General features: G+C 37.2%; 1 protein-coding gene across 3 annotated transcripts in view; it reads right to left on the minus strand.

The window, feature by feature from the left end:
• PDE3A (phosphodiesterase 3A) overlaps positions 1–25244 on the minus strand; it is a gene marked incomplete at its 5' end in the record, with an annotated part of 452867 nt that overhangs the window by 53460 nt on the left and 374163 nt on the right. For all 3 annotated transcript variants that reach the window (XM_079938037.1, XM_079938038.1, XM_079938039.1), the window contains 2 exons: positions 3619–3773; positions 5743–6000. In XM_079938037.1, the coding sequence (XP_079794163.1) occupies positions 3619–3773; positions 5743–6000 (413 nt within the window). The remainder of the gene's footprint in view (positions 1–3618; positions 3774–5742; positions 6001–25244) is intronic.

Raw genomic sequence — 25244 nt, forward strand, 5'->3', positions numbered from 1 at the left:
GACTTAAAAAAAAAAAAAGACTTACTGTGAAGAAATTTTATGTAATGTATATGTGGCCTAGATGTTTCCTTAGCACATTGTACAATAAACGGGTTGTGACTTTTCTATGTAGACTTTTAAAAGATAAGACCTTAACATTAACTGAATTTAGTTTTTAATATCTTAAAAAGTTATATTATGAAAGCTAGCTCAAAAACTGCCTGCTACTGTCTTATACTTCTTTAATAAAAACATTTAAAATATGCTCATTTTGAGAAGTTTCATAAAGTGCAATAATGGAGCATCTTTAATGTATGGGAAGTTAATGAACTTCAAGATAAATAAAATTCCAGCTATATATCCTTTCTTAATATAATAAATATTAATTTATTAAACGGATATTATTAATAAAATAACAAACCAATATATGTATAAGTGTGTGTGTATATGTGTGTGTTTGTATATACACACATGCACGCATACACACTGTAATTTACAGGCACTTTCAAATGCATTGCTTTGCGTGATCCTTGCAATAGTTTTCAGCTGCCTATTGAACTTCACAGTCTTGATTCCTGTTTAAATCTCATGAATATGTAATGATTTGAATTCCAGAGAGGAAAATAGCTTGGGGAAACCTCTACTTGGTCTTCCCACACTAACACAGCAGGGGAAAACTATCTGTGTGTCTGTTGTAGAAGATCTCAACCCCCCTCCACAAAAGTGGATTTTATAACCTTAGTTCTAGCTATAAAAACGTCATCCTAGGTCCTAAAAGTCTTACCAGGTCCTAACAGTTTCTTTTACTGAGTTTACAGCGTTCTTTCTGCCTAATATACAGAGGCAGGGGTCAGTCAGTTCCAAGGGCAGCGTGAAACGATTAGAGTATGATTTATTTCAGACTTTTTTATTTCTCTCAAGCCTATTTTTTTAAAGCACCTACTGGCATTCTTCCACCTAATTTTACTCCAATTGTGTCATTGTTCCCTTTTTTCCTAAGAATTCCTTCTGGTGAGTACCAAGGCTCTGGATACACATCTCTGAGTGATAGGGCCAAGATTCTGATTCTCAATCCAGTGTCTTTTCACTCAGCTGGATTTAAAGCTACCCAGGAGTAAATCATCCAGCTCTGTACCTAAAGGAATATAAGCTGAGGACTGCTTCTACTTTTCACTTCCCACTCTTTGATCACTGCAGTCCTCAGAGAGCCTCAATGAAAAGACAGACATGGAAAGGAAGAAATCAAAGGGCTGACAGGGAAGAGACTTCAAAGGCTAAAACTCAAATCAGTTTTGAAATGAGTCAGCAGGTTTAGGAATAGGTCTCCTAAGTGAAGAGGTTTTAAATTTGGTTTATCATCAGGGCTGGAGATGATCTGAGGCTATCTTTTCACTATTTTCACACACGACAAAGGATGAGTCAACCAAAACTAGCTGTATTTAATGGTGGTACCATTGCTACTTACTTACACATGGTTTTCCCTTAAAGGGCTCAAATTCTCTTCAGAATGAATCTTATTTCTTTATAATGGTGAAAAAGTTGTACCATTCTCAGATTTTATATCAGGACTTTTAATAGAATAGTGAAATTAAGGAATAGTAAGTTAGACAGTGGAAAAAAGCATACCCAGGCAAGACATCTATTAGTATTTTTGGGACAAAGAGAATGAATGGGATTGTATGCTATTCCTTATCTATTTTGAAAATATTTGAGCATGAGTACTTATTTCATAAAGCAGAATGACAAAATCTTGAGGAGTTAAGCTCATAGAAGTTTTTGAAAGCTTCTTCCTCACGATGATTTCAATGTTAGCCCCCAATCTCATTTAACTAAAAGAAGACAGAAGTAGGAGAAAAGAAATTTGATGAGCAGTAACAAACAATAACACAAAGAAAGGTGGCATTTAAGAATGCTTGAATGGATTCTTGGTAAAGTCATTCTACGGAAAGTAAGTAAAGGAGCATTCTTGCCAAGGTGTGTTAGTAAAATAAAGATATACACTGAGAACACAAATTCATTTTCTTAAGCAACGAATATTTAACTATAATTCCCTACTACTTATCAGTATTTGCTGTAGTAGAAGTCGACAGTGGTCAATATTTTCATAGGAAAATATCATCAATGACTTGTAATTTTAAACTTTAGGAAATGTTCATGAAACAGATTGGGTAACATCCTCCTGTGGTGATGCGTAGAAGTTTTACAAACGTCCAGGTAATAAGACAAAGTGGAATTATACTGATATGTGAAGAAAGAATCATTCAAAATTGCTTCTGATTCTATAGGTTTATTAGACTACCAATAATATATTAATATGGAAGAAACCAATTATGTTTTTAAACAACAGAGCAAGAGAAGTTAGCCGTCATTAAATTCTTAAGAGTTGAAAGGTTTCCGTTTCTTTGCCAGTCTCAGAATGGTGCTTTATTTATATTCAAAGCCAAGGTCAAGAGAAAATCACTTCTAATATTGCCACCATGTAGTTCAACAAAGATGTGGTAATTTTTCAGTCATTAGGTCATTAATAAAATTAATGCAAATGTTTCACAAACCTGAAATCATGTGGTAAATGTTCTTGTAACTATTATTCACATAAGGAATGGTATTTCTGTTCTAAATAGAAAAGGACAAACGCAGTAGCTCCCTCTGAAAGCACCTCTTTCATGATGATGTTTCCTTCAAAACTCTTTCTAGATCTTTGTATTATCTTTCCTTTAGCTTTGGTAACTCTGACTTTTCAGTCACTTTGGAAAATTATCACTAATATACTAAATAAAGTTTATTCTATTTTTATTGAGGTACAATTGACATGTAACATTATATTTGTTGCAGGTATATAACGTAATGATTTGATATTTATATATACTGTGAATGATCATCACAGTAAGTCTAGTTAACATCCATCGACATGCAGAGTTGCAAAATTTTCTTTTCTTCTGATGAGAACTTTTAATCTCTACTCTCTTAGCAACTTTCAAATATACAATACAATATCATTAACCACAGTCACCATGCTGTACATTAAATCCCCATGACTCATTTATTTTATAATTGCGTTTGTACCTTTTTGAACCCCTTGACCCATTTTGTCTACCCCCGATCCCCCACCTCTGGTAACCACCAACCTGTTCACTATCTAAACAAAGCTTAAATTACCAGCTGTTTGAAGATATTTAGGTGCTCTTAGAATGATGATCTATTTTTTGATCTGATCTTCTGCCTTTGAAATAATGCTAGGAGAGCTGCTCTGGTGGGCTGGGGGAAATCTAACAATCATTTGCAAATGTCAGGTTGGATACCTTTGATTTAAAGATCCAATATAGATCTCAGTCCAGGTAAAACCTAGCCCACCTTTATTCTGGGCTCACCCTTTCCACCCAAAGTGACAGTGGCAGGCGTCACCTCAAGTCACTGTCCCCATTTATACTTAAGACCATACAACACAATTTAAGCCTAATTATCTGATGTTAATCCTTATACTGCTCTGGATTTAAACCATACACCTTTTTCATTTTCAAAGCTGGCCTGTAGCCAACTATAATTGGCTGGGCCTCCCTTCCACTGTAATTTATAACTCATTTTTGGTAAGAAAAAAAAACGTCTCCAAGACATATGAGACCATCAGGAGCACTGCCTAACCTGGATGAAGGTGCTTCATGGAGTTTGATGCTGGCGCTACGGTCCCTCCGTACTGGGGCAGGCTCCAAAGTGGGCAGACCCGTGGCTGAGGTGGTGGTTGTCCAAGTTGATGAAACTCGTCTCAGCAAACCAGGGGGCAAACTTCTCCTCAGGCGCTGGGAAGAAGGAGCGTTGATTTTGTTACCAAGCATATTTTCTATCACTAACTTCTATATAGTGAAACAAAATGGGTTTTTAATTGGCAGTGAAGTTATTAAACTACGTTGGTTGAATATCATTTATCTAAAATTTGGGCACTCAGAAATTCAATAAGAAACTCTGGCCAAAATCAATGAATATGATAAAAATAACATTTTGGGGATCTTCATTTCAATGTTTACACAAATATGGGATTGTGGGAAATGAGAATCAATTACCTTTGTGATAATTTTATAGTTATATTAGTTCAATAGGGCTTATACACCTATACACACATCATGTTAGTTAGTCATTATGACCAGTAGATTTTCCTCAAAAGACACTCGTGTGGGACATGGATTAATTTTTATCATCTAGCACAATAGTAGTCTCTATGTCAAAGTGTTTATTGATTTATTTTTAATTTCTTGATTCACAAATGACAGGAGCTAAGGGTAAGAGTATAACTCACAAGAGGTACCACCTCTCTTGGGGTTAACATGACTTAAGACAGGCAAATGGGTAAAGTCATTAGGACCAGCTCCTCTTAATAGGAGACTCTGCTGGTCGACCTGTGACCCTCTCTTTGTTATTTCTTTTCCTACCATAGCCTAAGTGGGATCTGTGGCACCATCAGCACTCAGGCATGGTTCTGAGCTCACCAGCAAGAGCACTGGCCCTCTAACGAGAGTCTTAATCTTAAAACTCAAAGGAAAGGTAATCTAACACAACTACAGCAATAGTTATAAGAGGCAGGAGCTCAATTCATTTTTATTTGTGGCCAGTTACTCCAAGGAGACCAATTGTGTAGGCAGAGTTTAACAAAGAAAGACTCAGTCTGCTCTTCCTGAAGATGGTAAAAACTCTGAGAAGTGAGGATACGGCACCTCAGGATTCAAGAAGACCTCTGATACTAAATAGTTTCCAAAATCTCTTAAAGATCTGGATATGCACCTTAGAAGTAATTCAATAGGAAGAGAAAAGGTCAAGCACTGTACATATCAGTATTGTCTGTAAATCTGTCACTGACTTCATGTCTATTTTGAGGCCCAAGGGAATCAGTTACTCTCTCCCCATTCCTTTGTATCTTTCTCAGAGAAGTAGATGTTGGAAGGAAACTTAAATAACTTAATTGACAAAGTTGCGCGAAGGACACCGTCCTGAATCAAGAGACTCACAATGGCAAGAACACAGATGTTACTGACTGACTACCAGCTCCAGAGGACAGCTGCTTGTTTACCAAATAAATAAGTGTGCTGGATGTACCTGAGACCACTGAAATTCTGATTCTTTTTTTTAGTCTTCAGCATGACTTGTTTTTAAGTAATACTGAGGTCTAAACTGGGTCCAGAGCCCTATTCCCTAGAGCTTACTTTTGTAAAACTCTTATATGTTATATGTAAGAAGAAGAAAATATATGAATCACGAAGGCCATCTTTTACTTTAAACAATCTAAAATCAACTAGAGCTTTTCTAAGTTCAAAACTTGTTGGGTTTGGGAAAGACATGAGGATACTACGAAGGCTACCATACTAAGAAATCAAAGAGCAAAGGAATCTTGTGTTTCAGAAGGCAATGCATTTTAAACAGAATCCACAAGAGTGAGAGCAGGGATTTCTGCTGTTTTTTTTAAATTTTTTATCACCACTATATCTTTATCCCACAGAACAAATCCTGGTATAGAGAAGACAAAAATTTCTTGAACGTCTGAGTAAAAAAAGGTAATGCAAAAAGGTAAATTTTTTTCATTACAGAAAGCTATCACGTGTAAGGATGGAAGTCTTTATGTTTACATTAGCATTACTTTGGTCACCATGACTGACAGACACATCTTTGGGGAGTCACTGATATGAATCTCCATGTGGGTTTGGGGTGTTAAGAAAGAGGCCCAGGAGACAATGGGAAGAAACAGTTTCACCCTTTAAGGAGCATGTCATTCATACCTACCTTGGGAAGAGCCAGCTTGTCTTTTTCAGAGCTTTCTTCAGAATCAGAGCAGGTATAGTTTTCACTGAAGGAAGCGACGGGGTTCACTCTGGGCTTGTGAATGGCCTGGATGGTGAGCTGCGTGCTGAGAAGGTTGCTCACTGCCCTCAGGGACGTGCACACGTTGGGGGGCAGAGAAGGGTCTGCCAGGAGGTCGGTGATGAGACCGTGAGCCTCGCCCATCACGGCAATATCCACAGTGATACTGGTTCCTGGAGACTGAGACACCAAACACAGGAGGTCAGGCGAGAAGGGCCTGAGGTTGGAGGCACAGGGAGGGAAACTGGGCTTTTTCTGAAACGTAGACTGAAGTGACACTAGGGTTGCAGTAAAGTAACATTCAAATCACATTTCTGTTTCAAATTTTGCCAACATTTGCCGTGGCTTTTGCCAGTTTTGTGTTCAGGGCACATTTTTACTGTTAGAACCTACGGAGGCGCTTTGAAGAGATACAAAGATAAACACCAATTTTTAAAAAATAGAAAGTTTCAGGAAACAACAAAAAAATTCATATTGATCACTCCTAATGAAGAGCTCAACATTTTAATGTATATTATTTAGAAAGTGTCCATTGATAGATGAATGGAAAAAGATGTTTTTTATACACACACACACACAGACACACAGACAGACAGACACACACACATACACACACACACACACACACACACACACACACACACACAAAATGGAATACTACTCAGCCATAAAAAAGAAATTTCATTCTGAAAAGCAACACTAATATAGTATAAAATTTTAATTTTAGTAATATTCTAGTGTGATATTTGAGCCGGGTGTGTGATAATTATTCAACTAATATTAGAGATAAGCACATAAAGCAACTCAACTTGTTCAGATTCACAAATTGTCCCTCTTCTTGTGGTTGGTAAGAACAGAAATTTCAGTTCTGGAATTCCGTGGCACATCTGTCCTATTCTGCCAAACTGCCTATCAGATTCAGAGTTACTACTCTATATTGGCTAAAGAAATGAAGAGCATTAGAAACAGAGGACAGGATCGTTCCTCACCCTGCTGGTCAGGCAGGAACGTAGGCGGGAAGATGTGGGAATAAGGGAGAGCATGGGCAGGGCCAAGGTTAAGAAAGTAGGTGAAGCTTAAGGACGGCATGCAGATGACTGTTAATATTGGAATGCTACCACAGTATGAGGCACGAGGAACCCACAGAACTGTAAACTGAATAACACGGCGATTGGCGTGAGGTTCTGGAACTTGGCTACTTACATCCCAGTCATGACTTCCTGACCCTACCACTGTCTAGCTGCATGATTTGGCAAGTTAGTAAGCTCTCGGTGCTGTGACTTCTCCATCTGTAAAATGGATGTAGTAGAGTACCAACCTCAGAAGGTAATGATAAGAAGTAAAAGGGAGATTATAGGTAAAGCACTTACTGTTGTGTTGTAAGCGAACAGTTATAAGTGTTCAATAATGATAATGATATAAATACTAGAAATAGTAATTCTGGAGTTTTTCAATAAGAGGCTATTAGAGATTTGGCTATGTATTTGGGAGAAAATAAAGTTTAATCATTCTTTCACAACAGACTTAAAAATAAACCCCTGAGAGATGAAAAATTTTATAATCTTGGGATTAGGAAGACCGTTAAAAATAATATAAATGGCACAAACTGTCAAGAAAACATCTAACAGATCTGACTTAATGAAGACGTAAACTTCTCATAAGCAAATATGCCATAAGCAAAGGTAAAAAACAAATACTCCATGAGAAAATATCTGCTACCCAGAGAAGATAAAACATATGCAAATAAAAGGCCTTTTAAAAAAAATCAATAAAAGATAAACTTGGGAAAAGGAAATGAATATACAATTCAAACAAAATTTAATAATCAAATATACAAAAGCTACTTGCCTCCCGAATATTTAAGACACAAACTAAAGTAATAAAAAAAAATGTTTACTGGGCTTTCCTGCTGGCGCAGTGGTTGAGAGTCCGCCTGCTGATGCAGGGGACACGGGTTCGTGCCCCGGTCTGGGAAGATCCCACATGCCGCGGAGCAGCTGGCCCCATGAGCCATGGACGCTGAGCCTGCGCGTCCGGAGCCTGTGCTCCATAACAGGAGAGGCCACAACAGGGAGAGGCACGCATACCGCAAAAAAAAAAAAAAAAAAAGTTTACTTATTAAATTGCAAAATAATAAAAGACTGCTAGCACCGAGTATTAGTAATGGTTTGGGGAAATGAGCAGTGAGTAAAATATAAACCAATATCATTGCAAAGAAATTCTTGCTGAGTCTATCAATTTATAGTTTAAATGTATATATCCTATAATCTAGCAAGACAATGTAGACATCGAGTCCAAAGAAAAACTACATAGATACAAAAATATAAAGATAAGGTCACAAAGGATACTGCAATGCTCTGATAACAATCAAAGAATGTGGCCACAAATGCATCATCAACAGAGAAATTGTTTAAAAAAGTTATATTACAAATATACTATAAAGTATAATGCACTTATTTAAAAGATTTGGGTAGGTCTATAAATGTTTATTTGGAAGAATATTCATAAAATATTGTTTTATTTTTATAAAGTATGTCACAGAAAAAGTGAACATATATTTTTTGCAATCAGAAAAATATGATAATTATGAAAACACCCAACATCTGTGAAGGTATCTAGTCTTATAATAACTATAAGCAAGGATAAATTATTCTGTAAAGCTGCCATATAGAAATTATGTCTTTTCGTACTAGAATAATAAGAGTAGCAATTATAATAATGGTGGATAATAATGGTGACAGCTGGTATTTATTCAGCACAGTGTACAAGGTAGGTACTCTTATTACATTCATTTTTATTAGTCAGAAATAACTTGCCAAGACTTCCCGGTGGCGCAGTGGTTAAGAATTCACCTGCCAATGCAAGGGACACGGATTCGAGCCCTGGTCCAGGAAGATCCCACATGCCGCATAGCAACTAAGCCCGTGTGCCACAACTACTGAGCCTGTGCTCTAGAGCCTGCGAGCAACAACTACTGAGCCTGCGAGCCACAACTACTGAAGCCCACGTGCCTAGGGCCCGCGCTCCGCAACAAGAGAAGCCACTGCAATGACAAGCCCACGCCCCACAACGAAGAGCAGCTCCCGATCGCCGCAACTAGAGAAAGCCCGCGTGCAGTAACGAAGACCCAACACAGCCAAAAAAATAAATAAATTTTTAAAAAACACTATTAAAAAAAAATAACTTGCCAAATAACTGAGTCAAAAATAACTCAGAATCAGATAGCTAGAGCATGGAAACGTCAGGCTGCAAACACAGATACATTCTCTATTTCCACAGCTCAAGAGCTGAACTAGCAGGCTGAAATAAATACTGAACGTTTCCATTGTACGTTACTAAATATATCTGTAATTATTTAATGCTTTATTTAATCATTGTGCCATGTTTTTCTCTCTTTGTAGGTTTAAATATCTTCCATGAACCAACATGAAAATTTAAGTGTAATATTAATAGCTTTAGGATATATAATTATGTGTAGTTCACATTTTTATTTACATTGTTAACTTAAAAAATATTTGTGAGAAATGCCACTCAGTTAGGTTAACATTCCCTTTTAGAAACGTATTTTCAAGTGCAACTCTAATTATTATGCTTCTGAAAAACTCACCCAGTGTGATCTTATGAAATAGTAATATTTATTCCTACCCATGTTGTTCTAATAATCTTAAACTAGTACATCACTGTACTATTTCCCTAAAAAAATAAATTTTAAGTCAAACTTTGTACCCAGGACGTAAAATTTTAAGATGTTTTGACAATAAAATTAACAGTTTATGTTCTAATAGTTAATAGATTTTATCAAAATGGTCTCAGTACATAAAACTTACAAATCTGAAGAAAAAGTAGAACGTGTTCATTGACAATCATAATTGCATTTTAAAATAAATTATTGGTGAGAAAACAAATGCATTTTATAATTCGCTAATTTTGTGTCTTTTTTTTAAAGTAATGGATGTATTTCTTATATACTCAGAAAAGAACAAATAACTAAAAATTTAAAAGTAACTTTAAAATAGAAACAGAACTGAAAACTCATCCTTGTAAGCCAATGTTAGTGTTACATAAGAACTTAGAAAACAAGCACATTATGTAATTCAATGTTACTTATACTGTCTGTAGCTTTTGTGAAAGCGAAGGTCTTCAAGTGAAAAAAAAAAGCAATACTCAGGCCAAGCTGATTTGCTTTGTTGTGCAACAGAAACTAACACGGTATTGTGAAGCAATTACACTCCAATAAAGATCTATTAAAAAAAAAAAGCATATTACCCATATTGGAATTGGCTAAGAAACCAAACACTTCAACTATTGGAAAAGTCTCCCTACTGTTATAAAGTCAGGTCTTTGTTTTATTAGTTTTACGATTTAAAAATTAAAATTGTGTAACAATTCAAAGTTGTATCACACATAAGTTATCATCAGTTTTTGACTCAAATAATGAAAGGCTTCAATGAGGCATGAAATCTAAAACCAACAATCAGATTTGCTTGCCACAAACTTGCCAAGGCTAACCACACATGAAATGATGAAAGACTGAAGGATAGATGGGCTGCTGTTTCAATAAACAGCAGGCAAATTATAAAGACCCAGGCACGTCCAGGGAGTCACTATAAAGGAATTTCAGGGGAGAGGGGCTTAGGCTGATTGGTAGTGTTTTTTCATCATATGATACAAAATGTGAAACAACACAGAGTGACTCACACAGAGGGTATTTCCACACCTATTCAACTTTCAAAATAATATAATTCAATTTCTAGGTATACCAAATAACACTCGGAAAAAAATTTCATTTAACTGGTGAAATCTTAGCTAGTGATAATAAACACTAAAGGTTAAGTTTATATTAAAGCTACTTTAAAGGAAAGTCTTAAGCTAACAGCCTGAAATCATCTTTGAGTGCAATAACCAACTCTACTGAGCATAAAACCACAGTTGAGTCTTTTTACGGTGCGTATAATCAAACGAATCTTTTCCTTGAAAAGAGTGACCAAGCAATAAAAAACATTTTACTTTGCAGGCTCTCCTTATAATGGAAATACTTATATTTAACATTTAAGAAAATGCAAGTATAATTTCCTGGGCACTATTTAAATGACACCCCAATGTGGATTGCCACCTCTAAATTGAAAATCTGGAATTTAAGTATGATAAACAGTGGAATAAAGTGCAGTTTTATACATCAAGCCCAAAATAACTGATTCTTTTGGTAAATCCACCACTTTGCAAAGCAACCCGTTCTTTCAGCATCTTCCTTTCCCCCCTTTATCTTCTTCCAGTCTACTTCACCATCTCCAGGATGATGTCCTACGCAATGCTGGTTGCTATGGTAACAATCTAGCTTGCTTCCAAGTTACTTTACTCAACATAAACCGAGGGCCAAGAAAATCTGGAGTCAGAGATAAGTTAAGGAAACAATAACAAATACATTTAGAAATAACATTAGATGTAACTCCTAGACTGGGCATGTATCAACCAATTCAATTATAGAAATTTTGTTTTTACTGTCACTACTTCTGTGGTAAAACTTTGAAATTACAGTTGTGGTATGAAAAAGGGGGAAAGCTTTGAAAATGTGTAGGGGTCAGAAAACACTTGCACTCTATAAAGGGCATCTAAACCACCATAAGCTGCAAATTACGAAAAATTTAGCAAATAAATCTATGTGGTCAAACGACTACTAGAATGTGAAACAAAATTATATATCTTTAAGGAACGTGACAGATTATTTACTGTGGCACTGTGTTTGGGTTTCTATCAACAGATTGTTCAGAAATGGAGAATTTCTAAAAGAAAAATATCATTAAGAAGTCTTACGAAATAACTACTGGAACAAGGTAAATGAAAACAAAGAAGTAAACAAACATCATTTCACTCCAAGAAAGCAAAAGTGCCCAAGTGGGAAATCAGAAAGGGTTTGGGCAAGTTGATGTCAACAGCAATTACCGATTCAAAATGATTAGGGAGATTATCTGGTATAGAGGGTGGGGTGAAGATAAGGCATCCAATTCTTGACAACTTTTTTGGGGGGACAGCACCAGTATAGTCACGTTATAGCTCTTCTCCCTATGCATTTTGAAGCAAAGATTAAACTGATAACTTAAGGAAATAGGTTAAATACATCCCTGCCCACGGGCAGAAGATGTAATAATTCTCAAGTCTTCCGACTTAGTGAATCATTTGATGTGTCGCTTGCTTTGGACATTAATTTATTCTAACTGGAGGAAAAGAATTGGAAGCAGCACAAAAGCCTCTCTTCATAATTCTACATGAAACTCAAAGATAGGTTATAAACGCAAAAGCACTAGAACTGATATAATTATCTTGATAACCTAGTTGAGATGGTTTATCCCTCAAATTAGGCCACTTTTTTTTTTGTTCAGTATTTTAAGTTGTATGATGGTTTCCAAAACAAACCATGGCTTTTCTCTAGGCGATACTGTATCCGTTGGAGCCCTCGAGCTCTGCCCCTGCAAAATCAGAGAACTAGCCTTTATCTTTCTAAGATCCCTCCCAATTCTGTAAGCCAAAAGCATTTCTTTACATAACATACATACACACACAAACATCAAAGAAGAAAGAATCAAATAATTTTAAAACTTATTTCTTGGCTTATTAAGAATTTTAAATTTTTTTAAAAGATTTTGATTTATTTACTTTTAAATTTTATTTTACTGAAGTGTAGTTGACCTATAACGTTGCATTAATTTCTGCTGTACAGCAAAGTGATTCAGAGGTATATATAAACTCTTTTTCATATTCTTTTCCATTATGGTTTATAATAGGATATTGAATGTAGTTCCCTGTGCTATAAACATAAAAAACCTTTTAAAATTATTAGGTAGACTTCGAAAAGTCCTTGTTTCACCAATTGCTAATCTTACTCAAGCTTCACCTTCTAACTTATTATTGACTCACTGATGGCTGTTTCCCTCCTATGGTAAAATGTCTAATGTACACCAAGTACTTATGGGGAACAGATTATTTTCTAGAACTTCCACTCCCAATAGTTGAGTTGCACATTTGCCAAGTGTCAGTTTTGTTTGGTCCTAAATCTGTTTAGACCAGTTGCAACTGTCACTGTAACTTACATATGCTAATAAAATATCTATAAACCAGTGATATGTGAGTAAACAATGGAACAGTTTCTTTAAAAACTAAGTTGAATAATTTTAAAGACTTCATAAACAGACTCATAAAGATGAGGCCCCGACAATGACTTCTGTTAAATTAAGTAGGGGTGATACAACGGCAAAGATTCAAGAAGAAAATGATAATGTGCCTGAAAGATTTTCAACTCAGAACGCTTCCAAAGGGCTGTCATTTCTACTGTAAAAACAACAACAACAACAACAACAACAAAAAAGCAAAACAAAACCAACCCTGAAGCTCGTAGTCATATACCATGAAGTATGGGTGTGCTTCATGTAACATAACTTGGAACTCTAATCAATATAGTGAAAATATACCCAAAGAGAAACATTCTTGTCTCTTCATCACAAATGTATGAAATCTACATATTCGTATGTATCAAGTTAAGATATCAACATATTGCTAGAGATATGGAAAATATGTTGTATTTTTATGATTCTCTGCTTTAAAAACTTTTAAAATGAACAGATCAACTACTGATTAAGAGGGCTCCCTACTACTTTAAACCCAACACGTTCTTTCGCTTGAAATGAGACATAATATAATAGCTACATTAAAGCTATGCACCACCACTCCCGGAACAAGGGATAAAAAGTGAAGTTTGGTTTATGAATTAACACGTGATGTACAAATAGGTACAAGTGTATATTTTCATCATGTCTGTAATTTGGGAGGTCGTATATGTGAGAAGTTGGAAGCAAAGGTATAAAAAATTGGGATATAAGAGAGGAAGTTTTATTCATTCATCAATATCAAATTTTTATTTTATGAGGTAGTACATGGGGCCTTTAAGAACACAGGATCTAGAGTCAGACTGCCGGCGTTCAAATTTCAGATCTGGTGAGAATTGGGGAAAGTCACTTATCTCCTTAGCTCCTGTTTTCTCATCTAAAAAGAAGGCAATAATAATGCCTCCTGTATAGTATTATTAATGATTCAATGGGATCAGGCACATAAAGACCTCAGTAGAGTGCTTGGCCTCCAGTACATGTTTGAAAAATATTATATAGCACCACCATCATTATTATTATTGCATTGAAAAAGATTATGTGCAAAAAGGGCTGTATATGTATGTGTGTGTTTGTCTACTACAGACACTGGGTCAGTAGTTTCTTTATAAATGAAGACAGCATAGAGATATCATTTCTCTACTGACAAAACAAAACAACAAATGCAAAAACTTAGTTTCACTTTTTATTCTAGGTAAATATAGTCATAAAGATTGTATCCCCTACTCCTATATACTCAGAGTAGTTCTGAGATTAATTTTAGGCTCTTAGAAAGTAATTGTACAGAAGTCCTGGTTTCAGTTAATATGGTTGACTGCACTGGTAGGATTTATAACACACTACGTGAAAGGAATTCTAAAAGCAGGCATCTTAGCTCCATTGTTGGAAGTCTTTTCTTTTTCTTTCTTTCTATTTAGTCATCTTGGGAGACACCCTGGGAGGCAAACACGACATGGGAAGAACATTCTCAGGGTGAAAAGGGAATTGGAATAAGGGAGGAATAAACAGTGTAAGGGATGACACATAAAAGGAGTCACTGGGACTTTTCTTACCCAGCTTTGGTCCTAATGCTGGGAAAAGATGCCTGACAGGCTTTGGGAAGCTGTGTCATCCTATTTCTCTAAAGCAGTTTTCCACCCCTTGCCCTCCAAATCTTTCTCTCTGATACCAGGAAGCAGTCTCTTAGTCTAAATTCATTTAGAAGATGAGCTGGATTCAATAAGTGATCTTTGGTGCATTACTGGTTCTGACCTCAGAGCCAGCAGAATTGCATATGTGTTTATACTTTCATAGGACCCATTTATAATTTTAGACTTGAAGTTGGTTGGGAAATTTTTAAAAAATGAAATCATGTGAAAATTTTGCAGTAACTCATTGTAGGCTGAACCTTGGCTAAATGTCATCCTAAGGAAGCAGATGTTTGCTTATTTTAATTTTCTGGCAGGGAATATGAGTTGACCTTTGGATTTTCTCCTTAAGATAATATGTATGTACAGTAGGAGGAAAACATACAGGGCCCTTCATCAAACTGCTTTCTAAAAACATCTCAGTTGGTCGGGACCCATTTGAGATGTGAGACACAGCAAACTCCAGCAGTTACCAGAATTCTTAACCTCCTTCTCTTTTGATGGTCAGAGAACATTCCATGTCACCAAATAGGATGTAGTACATGGCCTTGTGTCCTTAAATATTTCCCTACATTCTGTCTGCAAATAAGCCCCAAAGTGTTAAAAGTGTCCCTCTGTTTATGTTTTCTAAGATCTTCCAGACACTAGCAAATTCACCCAACAACCTCAAAAATAACAACTATCACAGAATACTGTTTTATTATTTAGGAAATAAAACATACTTATGAAATCGCTTACTCGAGGAAGCAACCATATCTCTGAGAAGATAAACTTAGCTGCCTTTGACTTCCAGGCTGGTTCTCTCTGTTTCTTCTAATTATAAAAAGATGAGGTGACTGGAAAAGCTAGGAGGAATTCAGGTAATACTGTTCCCGGGACTGCTCACGCAAATGAACTGGGAAGGCTTGGTTAAGTGTAAGTTGCTATGTAAATAAAAAGCATGATTATTTCTGTTAGTGGAAGAAACTGGATTCTCTGATTGAGCACAAGCTTGTAAATATTACAGAAAAAAATCAGAGTCTCTGAAATAAGTATGAACTCCTAAAGGTGGTGAATTCTGATGGTCTTTTGTTTGTTGAATTTTAAGAATTGCCGTTAAACTTGAACTTGAGGTTTCTGTTTGCTTAGCCTAGAAACAATTTCAGTGAACAACAGATGGCAGTATTCTGCCTTTTAAAAAGAACTCCAGTTGTCTGAACAGCTTTTTGAATGAGTGCTCTTCCCTCATTAACAGACACAGTTTAGTTTCTTTTTTCATACAAAAAAAGAAAACACAAAAAACTAAAACCAAAACAAAACACAAAAACCTTACATAAGACTATCGGTAGAAAGTAATAAAAAATCTTAAATTGTGTTATATCTCTCAGGATCATTGTTAAAGTGAAACTGGAAATACCTCCTTAATAATTTTTGTCTCAATTACAAACATTTTGGCTCTGTTACCTTTCTCCATTTTTATAAGCTACCCAAGGCAAACATGACCCATCTTCATACACAATTTGATATAAATTTTTCCACGTGCAATTCTCTACTATGATTAAAAGATTCATAAAACTAAACCATCAAAATGCACATTTAACGCAAGAGTCTTGTGAGCCTTCACTGGCATTTTCTTTATCCCCACTGCGTTATCACCAGATTCTTTGCCACCTCGTGTGCAGTGGGCACTTACTCGATGCTACCGATTTGCTTCCACTACTGTTGACCTGGGAGATCTTCCCCTGTACTCTTGCAGTAGCATCCACTCTGGTTGCCATATGAATGCCTGTTGAGGCACTCCTGTACTTCACCCACTGGAAGCACCAAAACCAAAAACAAACAGCTGAAAAACCCTGGGAGCTGTAACTTCCGAGAAACCTTCCATCTCTGAGCAGTTCTCACATATAGTCAGAGAAGCTCTCTCACTGTATTTCTGACAGTTTTCCATTCAGCTTTTGGTACGTGATCATTTGATGAAAGTTGGTCTTCCTCTTTTAGGCTGAAAGTTTTAGGAGTACAAAGGCAATGCTAATTTTTGTTTACCAGTTTAACCCCGGAGCCTCACTTACTATCTGGTACTTTTTAGGCACTCAGTGACATCAGGAATGAGTTAAGTCATAAGTAGCCTTCTCCAAACCTCTAAAGATAGGTAAATTTCCTCTCTCCAGTTCTATGTCTTAAAGAAATATAGAGGCAAACAAATTATATTGTCCAAGGTATTTCCTTAAAACAAATAACTGAATTTTCTTGAAGCCATCCTAAAACATTTAACCTTCTAGTACAATTTCATGTTCTAATCTTAAAGTTAAATAAAATATCGAGAATTGTTAGACTGTAATACTGAAATCATGAATAAAAATTATATTCAACAAACTGATTCTGGAATAACTACTATCCAGAAAATAGTGAAACTGCTGAAGAGAAGTAATAGGACTGATCAAAAGAAGCAACTCTACATTTTTCTATAATCTGCCACATGTATGAAAAGAGTAAGTACAGGATTGAGGTATATGGATTAATATTTTCTGGAAAAGACAAAAAGCTTAAAAGGACTGGAGGGAGAAAGAGAATGGCCTTTTGGGGACAAAGTTCAGTGAAGGTCAGAGCGCTTCAGGTTGAAAAGCATGTCGTCTGTGAACAGCATGCTGACTATAGTTAATAATACTGTATTGTATATTTGAAAGTTGCTAAGATAGTAGATCTTAAAAGTTTTCATCACAGGAAAATACATTTGTTAACTACATATCGTGATGGATGTTAACTCGACTAGCTGTGGTGATCATTTAGCAACATACACAAATATCGAATGTTATACACCTGAAACTAATATAATGTTATGCGTCGACTGTATCTAAATTTATAAAAAAAAGAAGAAAAGGGTGTGTCTGCAGAGATTTGAGGGAATATATCAAGACAGGAAGATGAGCCAAATTCAAGAGCTTTGATGAGCTATTAAAGGCCATGAGAAACCCTGCAGGGTGGTGATGTTATCAGTATGTATAAAGTAAGAAGTTAGGCTGATTTTCAGGCTTTGGGCTTGGGCAGATGGGCAGCTAAGAATATTTCCCCAAGTTATTGGAGAAGAAAGAAGCTTTGGTGTGGATGCCGAGATACGCATCTTTGAGTAACTATGTGATGTTCACAGGACGATTCCAGTTGCACTTCAGGAGGGACACCTGAACTGGAAATACGCATTTGGGTATTGACGCCATAGACACGGCCATTTCCATAGCACTGCCGTGGGAGTGTATAAGGAGAAAGAGAAGCGGACCGAGGGCAGAGCCATAATCAATATCAACTTTTAAGGGCCGGGGGGAGAGAAACCCACAAAGAAAAATGAGAAGGAACAACTGAAAACCAAGAGAGTAGGGTCAAACGGGCCGAGGGAATGCTTTTGTCAAGAGGGGAGGAGTGGTCAGCAGAGACCGATGAATCTGAGAGATTAATAAATTTTGGAAAATATCCATCAGTTTAGTGTCTGGAAAGTCACTCATGACATTGGAGAGAACAGTCTCAGTGAAGTACTGAGGTTACAAGTCACACTGCCATCAACTGAGCAAGGAAAGGAAGATATGAAAATGAAGACAATATAGACAGCTCTTCAGTGAAAACCAGCTGCACAATGGAAGACAGAGATCTGTCTGCATCTAGAGGGAAAACAGGTTCTAAAGAGCTGGTGAGCAAGTGAGCAGGCAAAAATGTTGAAGCGGGGAGGGTCCCACTAGTGTGAGGGGTTTAAAATGCAGCAAAGACAATGGGATGATAAATGGATCAAGGTGTAAGAGAAGAAAGCAAAGGATGGGGGGACTAACCTTTCACCATAGGGCGTCTTTCTCATGGTGACAGTGAGAGAGAAGAATGTTTGTAGACTTGCAGGTGAGAAGTTGGAGTTCTTACCCTTTGGCTTTTATTTACTCTGTAAATTAGTCCTGAGTCCCTGGTTGAGAAAGTAAATCAGGCAATGTTGAGGTTAGAGGTGCAAAAGAGAACGAAGAATGTTTTGAAAGAGGAATCAGAAAGAGCTGGCTAGATTCTCTGGCGATCCTGAAGGTCCAGCTGAGTTTGGAGACCATGGATTCCAATATGTTTTCTGTGCACTTTCCAGGGTTGCTTGGCATGAAGTTTTATATGAAAAGGCAATGAACTGAAAACAGGAAGGGTCTGCCAGATGGGAAAGAAAGATTGGACAATTGGACTGGAGATCCTGGTGAGGTAGAAGAACAGGTGCAGGGTAGGTGAGAGAGCAGAAAAGCTTGAAGAAGCATCGCATCAGAACGTGGGGTGGTGTGTTTGCATGAGAAAGATGGATGCAGGATTCCATGAGCGCACTAGTCTCTCAGGCAGGGAAGGTTTCTGCTTTCTATTAGCGGAAAATAAGGTTGAAAAGGAAATATGAGGCTAGATTTCAGATGCTGATGAATGAAAAGCAAAGTTTTCTACTTCTGTCAGTTGGTAACTGAGTGATGAAAGACGTCTGAGAAGGAAAATGATGTAATCCAAGAATGCACAGGGCTTGAGGAGGGTGAAGTTGTGGCACAGAGGGAGGCAGATTTGACCAAGGCTGCCACAATAACCACCGTGCAGAAACTGGGACACTTGCAGCATGAATAACCAGGAAGGGAAGGGTAAGTAAGAGTAACATCAGGAGAATCAGTTGCCCTTGTAATGTGACTGGATATTGGGACCTGAAAAATTGCAATCTATTTGTTCCTGTAGTAGTTGTCTTTACTCTGTCCACAATATTCTCAGTTCCTTCTTCCAGAAATTTCTTCAAGTGCCCCTGCCCTCACAAAACAAAATGTGGATAGTTCACTTGTGAATGTATAAGTCCATATTGGGTCTGACCAATTATCTCTAAAAAAGTTCGCTTTTGGATTTATTATGGTAGTAACCCTTCACAACGTTAAACAACCAAGGGGGTGAGTGGATACTCTTAAGACCCCAAATTATTTTAATACAGCATTAAACACTTCATAAATGTATTTTAAAAACGCAATACATTTCAGTTTCTACAACTAATCAAAGATACCATCAATTAAGTAATAAGGCTTACAAAGTTATAAATAGATCAAATGTTAAAACACTTGTAAATCAAGTTTTTTGGAGCTTAGAATGCATTTTTCTAGAGAAATAATACTATTGTATAGACTAATCCTAGGTTAGCTCACGAAAGTTTATACAACTACTTAATAATAGACATGACAGCATTTTTCATTGTTCATTGCAAATGCACTCTCTTTCAATCACATTGCGATATTTTTAGAGACAAAATACTATCAATGGTGTGATTCTACAAACAAATGCTGGAGAGGGTGTGCAGAAAAGGAATCCTTCTTGCACTGTTGGTGGGAATGTAAATTGATACAGCCATTATGGAGAACAGTATGGAGGTTCCTTAAAAAACTAGAAATAGAACTACCATATGACCCAGCAATCCCACTACTGGGCATATACCCAGAGAAAACCATAATTCAAAAAGACACATGCACCCCAATGTTCATTGCAGCACTATTTACAATGGCCAGGACATGGAAACAACCTAAACATCCATCAACAGAGGAATGGGTAATGAAGATGTTGTCCATATATACAATGGAATATTACTCAACCATAAAAAGGAACGAAATTGGGTCATTCATAGAGATATGGATGGACCTAGAGACCGTCATACAGAGTGAAGTAAATCACAAAGAGAAAAACAAATATCGTATATTAATGCATACATGTGGAACCTGAAAAAATTGGTAATAGACGACCTTATTTACAAAGCAGAAATAGAGACACAGACATAGAGAACAAACATATGGATACCAAGGGGTGGGGGTGGGATGAATTGGGAGATTGGGATTGACATATATACACTATTATTTTTTCATGGAAACGTACATTCTTATATTTTTTTAAATATCTTTATTGGAGTATAATTGCTTTACAATGGTGTGTTAGTTTCTGCTTTATAACAAAGTGAATCAGCTATACATATACATATATCCCCATATCTCCTCCCTCTTGCGTCTCCCCCCCACACCCTCCCTATCTCACCCCTCTAGGTGGTCACAAAACACCGAGCTGATCTCCCTGTGCTATGTGGCTGCTTCCCAATAGCTATCTATTTTACATTTAATAGTGTATAATGTCCATGCCACACTTCACCCAGCTTACCCTTCCCCCTCCCTGTGTCCTCAAGTCCATTCTCTACGTCTGTGTCTTTATTCCTGTCCTGCCCCTGGGTTCTTCAGAACCTTTTTTTTTTTTTTTTTGGATTCCATATATATGTGTTAGCGTATGGTATTTGTTTTTCTCTTTCTGACTTACTTCATTCTTTATGACAGACTCGAAGTCCATCTACCTCACTACAAATAAGTCAATTTCATTTCTTTTTATGGATATATATACTATTGATACTATGTGTAAGATAGATAACTAGTGAGAACCTACTGTTCTCACAAGGAACTCTACTCAATGCTCTGTGGTGACCTAAATGGGAAGGAAATCCAAAAAAGAGGGGATATATATATACAAATAGCTGATTCACTTTTCTGTACAGTAGAAACTAACAGAACATTGTAAAACAACTATACTCCAATAAAATTTTTTTTAAAAAAAGGAATATGGAGGCACTGGGATACAGCCATTTCTGCCTCATTTATTCAACAAATATTAATTGAACATCTACTGGGTACCTGATACTGTCCACACCCTAGGGCTACGGAGATGAATAGGTCTGGGCTGCTGCCCTCAAGCAACTTCCCGTCTAGTGGAAGACATTCAGGGGGCTGAAAGGGATCAGAGGATAAAAGAGGAAACTGGGGGAACCCCGTGGATGTATCACCACTGCCTCTGGTTATTAGGAGAGTGAAAGAAGTTGTTTCTCAACATGCAAATAGGTCTCAAAACATCCGACCATGTGGTTTATTCCATACAGACTTTGAAAATGGCTGCCCTGAACTGAGTCGCCATTCTCATCCATATCTCCCCCCCAAGTAGGATTAAAAAAAAAATAAAGCAATTCTCCAGAGAAGACAAGCATGAGAGGGAAGAGGAACTGGTTACAAAGATACTCATCACTCAAATACAGAAACCACTGATTTCTGGGTATTTCCCTCGAAATCTTCAGACCTTGGAACTCTCATAGTTCCAGTACCCGAGTCTCAAGTAGGAAACATAGATTTCAGGCCTCATCAGCTTCCCATCCCCCAGTAAACAGTAGGAAACCTGAAGCCCCCTTGCCTCTTAGAGGACTTGAGGGTCTCTTCCTGCTAACTGGTTTTAAGGGATGGGGTGAGCTGATCGGTGAATAATTTGGCATATAGAGAAGATTTGTGTAAACTATTAAAAGCTTATAATACCACTTCTTGATTTTCCAGAAGGCAACTCACAACTACAAAAATTACATTATTAAGGGAGTGACTTTCAAAAAGTTTGAAACTGCTGCACAAAAGGTTAAGTAGCTTGCCCAAAGTTACACAGGTAGTAAGTGGCAGAGGTGGAATTCCAATCCAGGAAGTCTGCACCTATACTATTAATCACATCGCTAAGCTGCCCATCAGTATTTTGGGTAACTGTTCCTACGTATGGCTATCTACTTTTGATGATATGAAAGTATCTTTGTCAATTTGCAACACACTGCTAGTTGTGCAAATTCTTCCTTCAATTAATTACCAACTTAGGTTCTCGTTATCAAGGGGAACTTATTAACGTCATCAGTAAACTCCAAGAATTCCTGGTATACTCCCTTCCTACACATCTTTTTTGAAAATCAAATGAGACTCTTCCCAGAACTAAGTCTTAGGGAAGACTCCACTATTAATAATTTTCCACCAAGAAAAATGCCATTTATTCTTTTTCCCCGTTTCTCCCACTTAAGCCAGATCTCTTATAATATTTGCTTCTGGAAGGAAAAACTAGTGGGCTTTTGTGGAGACTTCTCTTGCTAATAGAAAATCATCTGTCTTCATTTTCCTTTTAGGTGGTAATGAAAATAAAATTTTATAATGTATCTGTCTACAAGTCTGGGTTAATTACTTCAGTTTAAGAAACTGGTTTTAGTTATAATCTGATTATATTCAGAATGTTATGAGACATTCGGATAATAAATATGATTATCTTTGGGTCAGCAGATCCCAGTAGCTCACCAAGATATTTCACAGGCAGAGGTTGGGCAGGATTATAAAGATTTCCTATGAGAAGCGTTTCAAAACGATACCTTCTCCCTCACGTTTAGCAACAATGTGTTCCTGAGTCAAGGAGGAAATCAGGCGAGAAAATAAGGCATTTGGTCATAAGTTGAGTCACTCAGCATTTATGTCACAGATTTGTTTTCTTCTTTGTGGACATAATTGCTAGTTCAGTCAACGCTCCCATATGCCATGAGTATAGCAATAACAGCATACTTACGATGTACAAATGACTAACAATTTGTTGCGATTCAGGGCAGATTTTTTAAGAGATCTATGCAAAGAAGACAGAATGACTGCAGGAATGATCTTTTAAGATTACAATCTTGTGAGACTAATAAAACTGCTGATTAAAAATGTGGGCTAACTTCTTTATCTGGGGATCCAGGGAGAAGCTGCTAGTGAATTCCTCCTCTTTGGCTATCATTTCAGTTCATTTTAGTTTCACGTCATCTTCAAACAAGCAGATGAGAATGGAAGTATGGTACAAGAGCTCTAATTAGGATATCCCATAGAAACAAATAAGCAAAGTGTCATTAAAGCGAACACAGAACGGAAGCAATGAACACTTTCACATGCTGATTCTGATGGCAAACTGAAGACGAAAATTATTAATACAGAGTGAGGTCTAACTAAAAATAGCTTCAAACTGTCTTTCTTCTGGTTTCAAAATTTCTAACGAAGAATTTTAACGTATTATAGTGTCTTTATCAACAGTCACACTCTAGAGAAGATTACAAGAGCTTCTCAGATGCCCATCAAGCGGGTCTTGCGGCTGCTGAATCAATCAACAGACTTGCCAGCAACTCTAGGGACTCTTGTAGCACTTTGACATCAAGGAGGAGATGTCCAGAGACCTGAGAAATGCCTCAATTCTGAACTCTCTTCCAACCACATGCGGTGGATGTTGCGACGACTCTCGACTCTTTGTACCATGGTGATTCCACCCCCGAAGGGCAGGAATTTGGTCAAGGATGGGTAGCCCTTAGTCGACGTGAGTCAATGAGACATGAGAGGAACTTTGCTTAGCACTTCTGGGAAAGGAAATCCTGTCTCTCCAGAAGGAAGCATTGTTGCTGCCAGCAGCCATCTTTGGGTCATAAGTGGAACCAGTTTTGGGATGGAGCCAATAGTGTAACAGTAGCAAAATGGAGAGAATTAGAAAACCTAAGTCCATCACACAACAGTATTAAGCCATGAATTCACTAATCCTGATCTGGCCTGCTTACCGCAAGAGACAATAATACTTCTTTATTACTACAGCTAGTCTGAATAAAGATTTCTTTTTTTTTTTTGTGGTACGCGGGCCTCTCACTGCTGTGGCCTCTTCGGTTGTGGAGCACAGGCTCCGGACGCACAGGCTCAGCGGCCATGGCTCACAGGCCCAGATGCTCCACGGCATGTGGGACCTTCCCGGACCAGGGCACGAACCCGTGTCCCCTGCATCGGCAGGCGGACCCTCAACGACTGCACCACCGGGGAAGCCCTGAATAAAGATTTCTTTTACCTGTGGTTGCAAATAATTAACCCAGCATAAAATTTTACCACATGTATATGTGACTACTAGATAAGTAGGTGGTAATGAAAATAAAATCTTACAATTCATCTGTCTACAAGTCAGAGTTAATCACTTTGGTTTAAGAAACTGGTTTTACTTATAATCTCATTATATTCAGAATGTTATGAGACAATAAAAAATATGATTATACTGGGTTCAGGAGAGCCTGGTAGTCCACTGAGAGCCGTGAGATTGAAGCAAGGGACACTTTCACTCTAGCCCAGGGCCTCGCTGCTTTTTTTTTTTAACTTTTTATTTTATATTAGGGTATAGTTGATTAACAATGTTGTATTAGTTTCAGGTGTCCAGCAAAGTGATTCAGTTATACATAGTTAGGGAGTTCGGGATTGACATGTACACACTGCTATATTTAAAATGGATAACCAGGGCCTCACTTCTAACACCAGCACCCAGCACACTCCCCACATCTGTGCCTTAACTGCAAATTGCCCCATGTCATGGACCTTATGTGATTTATAATAGTGGAAGCGCCATTCATAAATCCTCCTGTGCAAACAGACTCTATTACGCGTGTGTGGCTCTCAGAGGTTCTTGAAGAGAAGAATCCTTTCATATTTATTTTCTTCTCCCACAGCGCCTTTACAGACTCAGCCAAAAGGTGCCTCATTAACTTAAACATAAGAAAACATAACATTTATCCAATCCTTTACCGGGAATTTTAATTTAGCTTTAAATAAATTTCTAAATATAAGTAGGATCTCATCATTCTTGATTTTTCTCCCTGTTGTTTCAGTGAAATATTCTTTTTTCTTTTTAATATCAGTTCCCTACCCCCGGGGACTTTTAATCTCATCCTCCTACCATGGACAGCCCATTTCTTCTTTCAATTTGTGATTTTTTCATTTGATCTCTTTTTCCCCCTCCCTCCTTTCAACCTAAGAAATGGTTAGCATCTCCCCTGCTAATG

The sequence above is a fragment of the Stenella coeruleoalba genome (genome assembly GCF_951394435.1).
Source record: "Stenella coeruleoalba genome assembly, chromosome: 11".
In the NCBI taxonomy this organism is placed as follows: domain Eukaryota; kingdom Metazoa; phylum Chordata; class Mammalia; order Artiodactyla; family Delphinidae; genus Stenella; species Stenella coeruleoalba.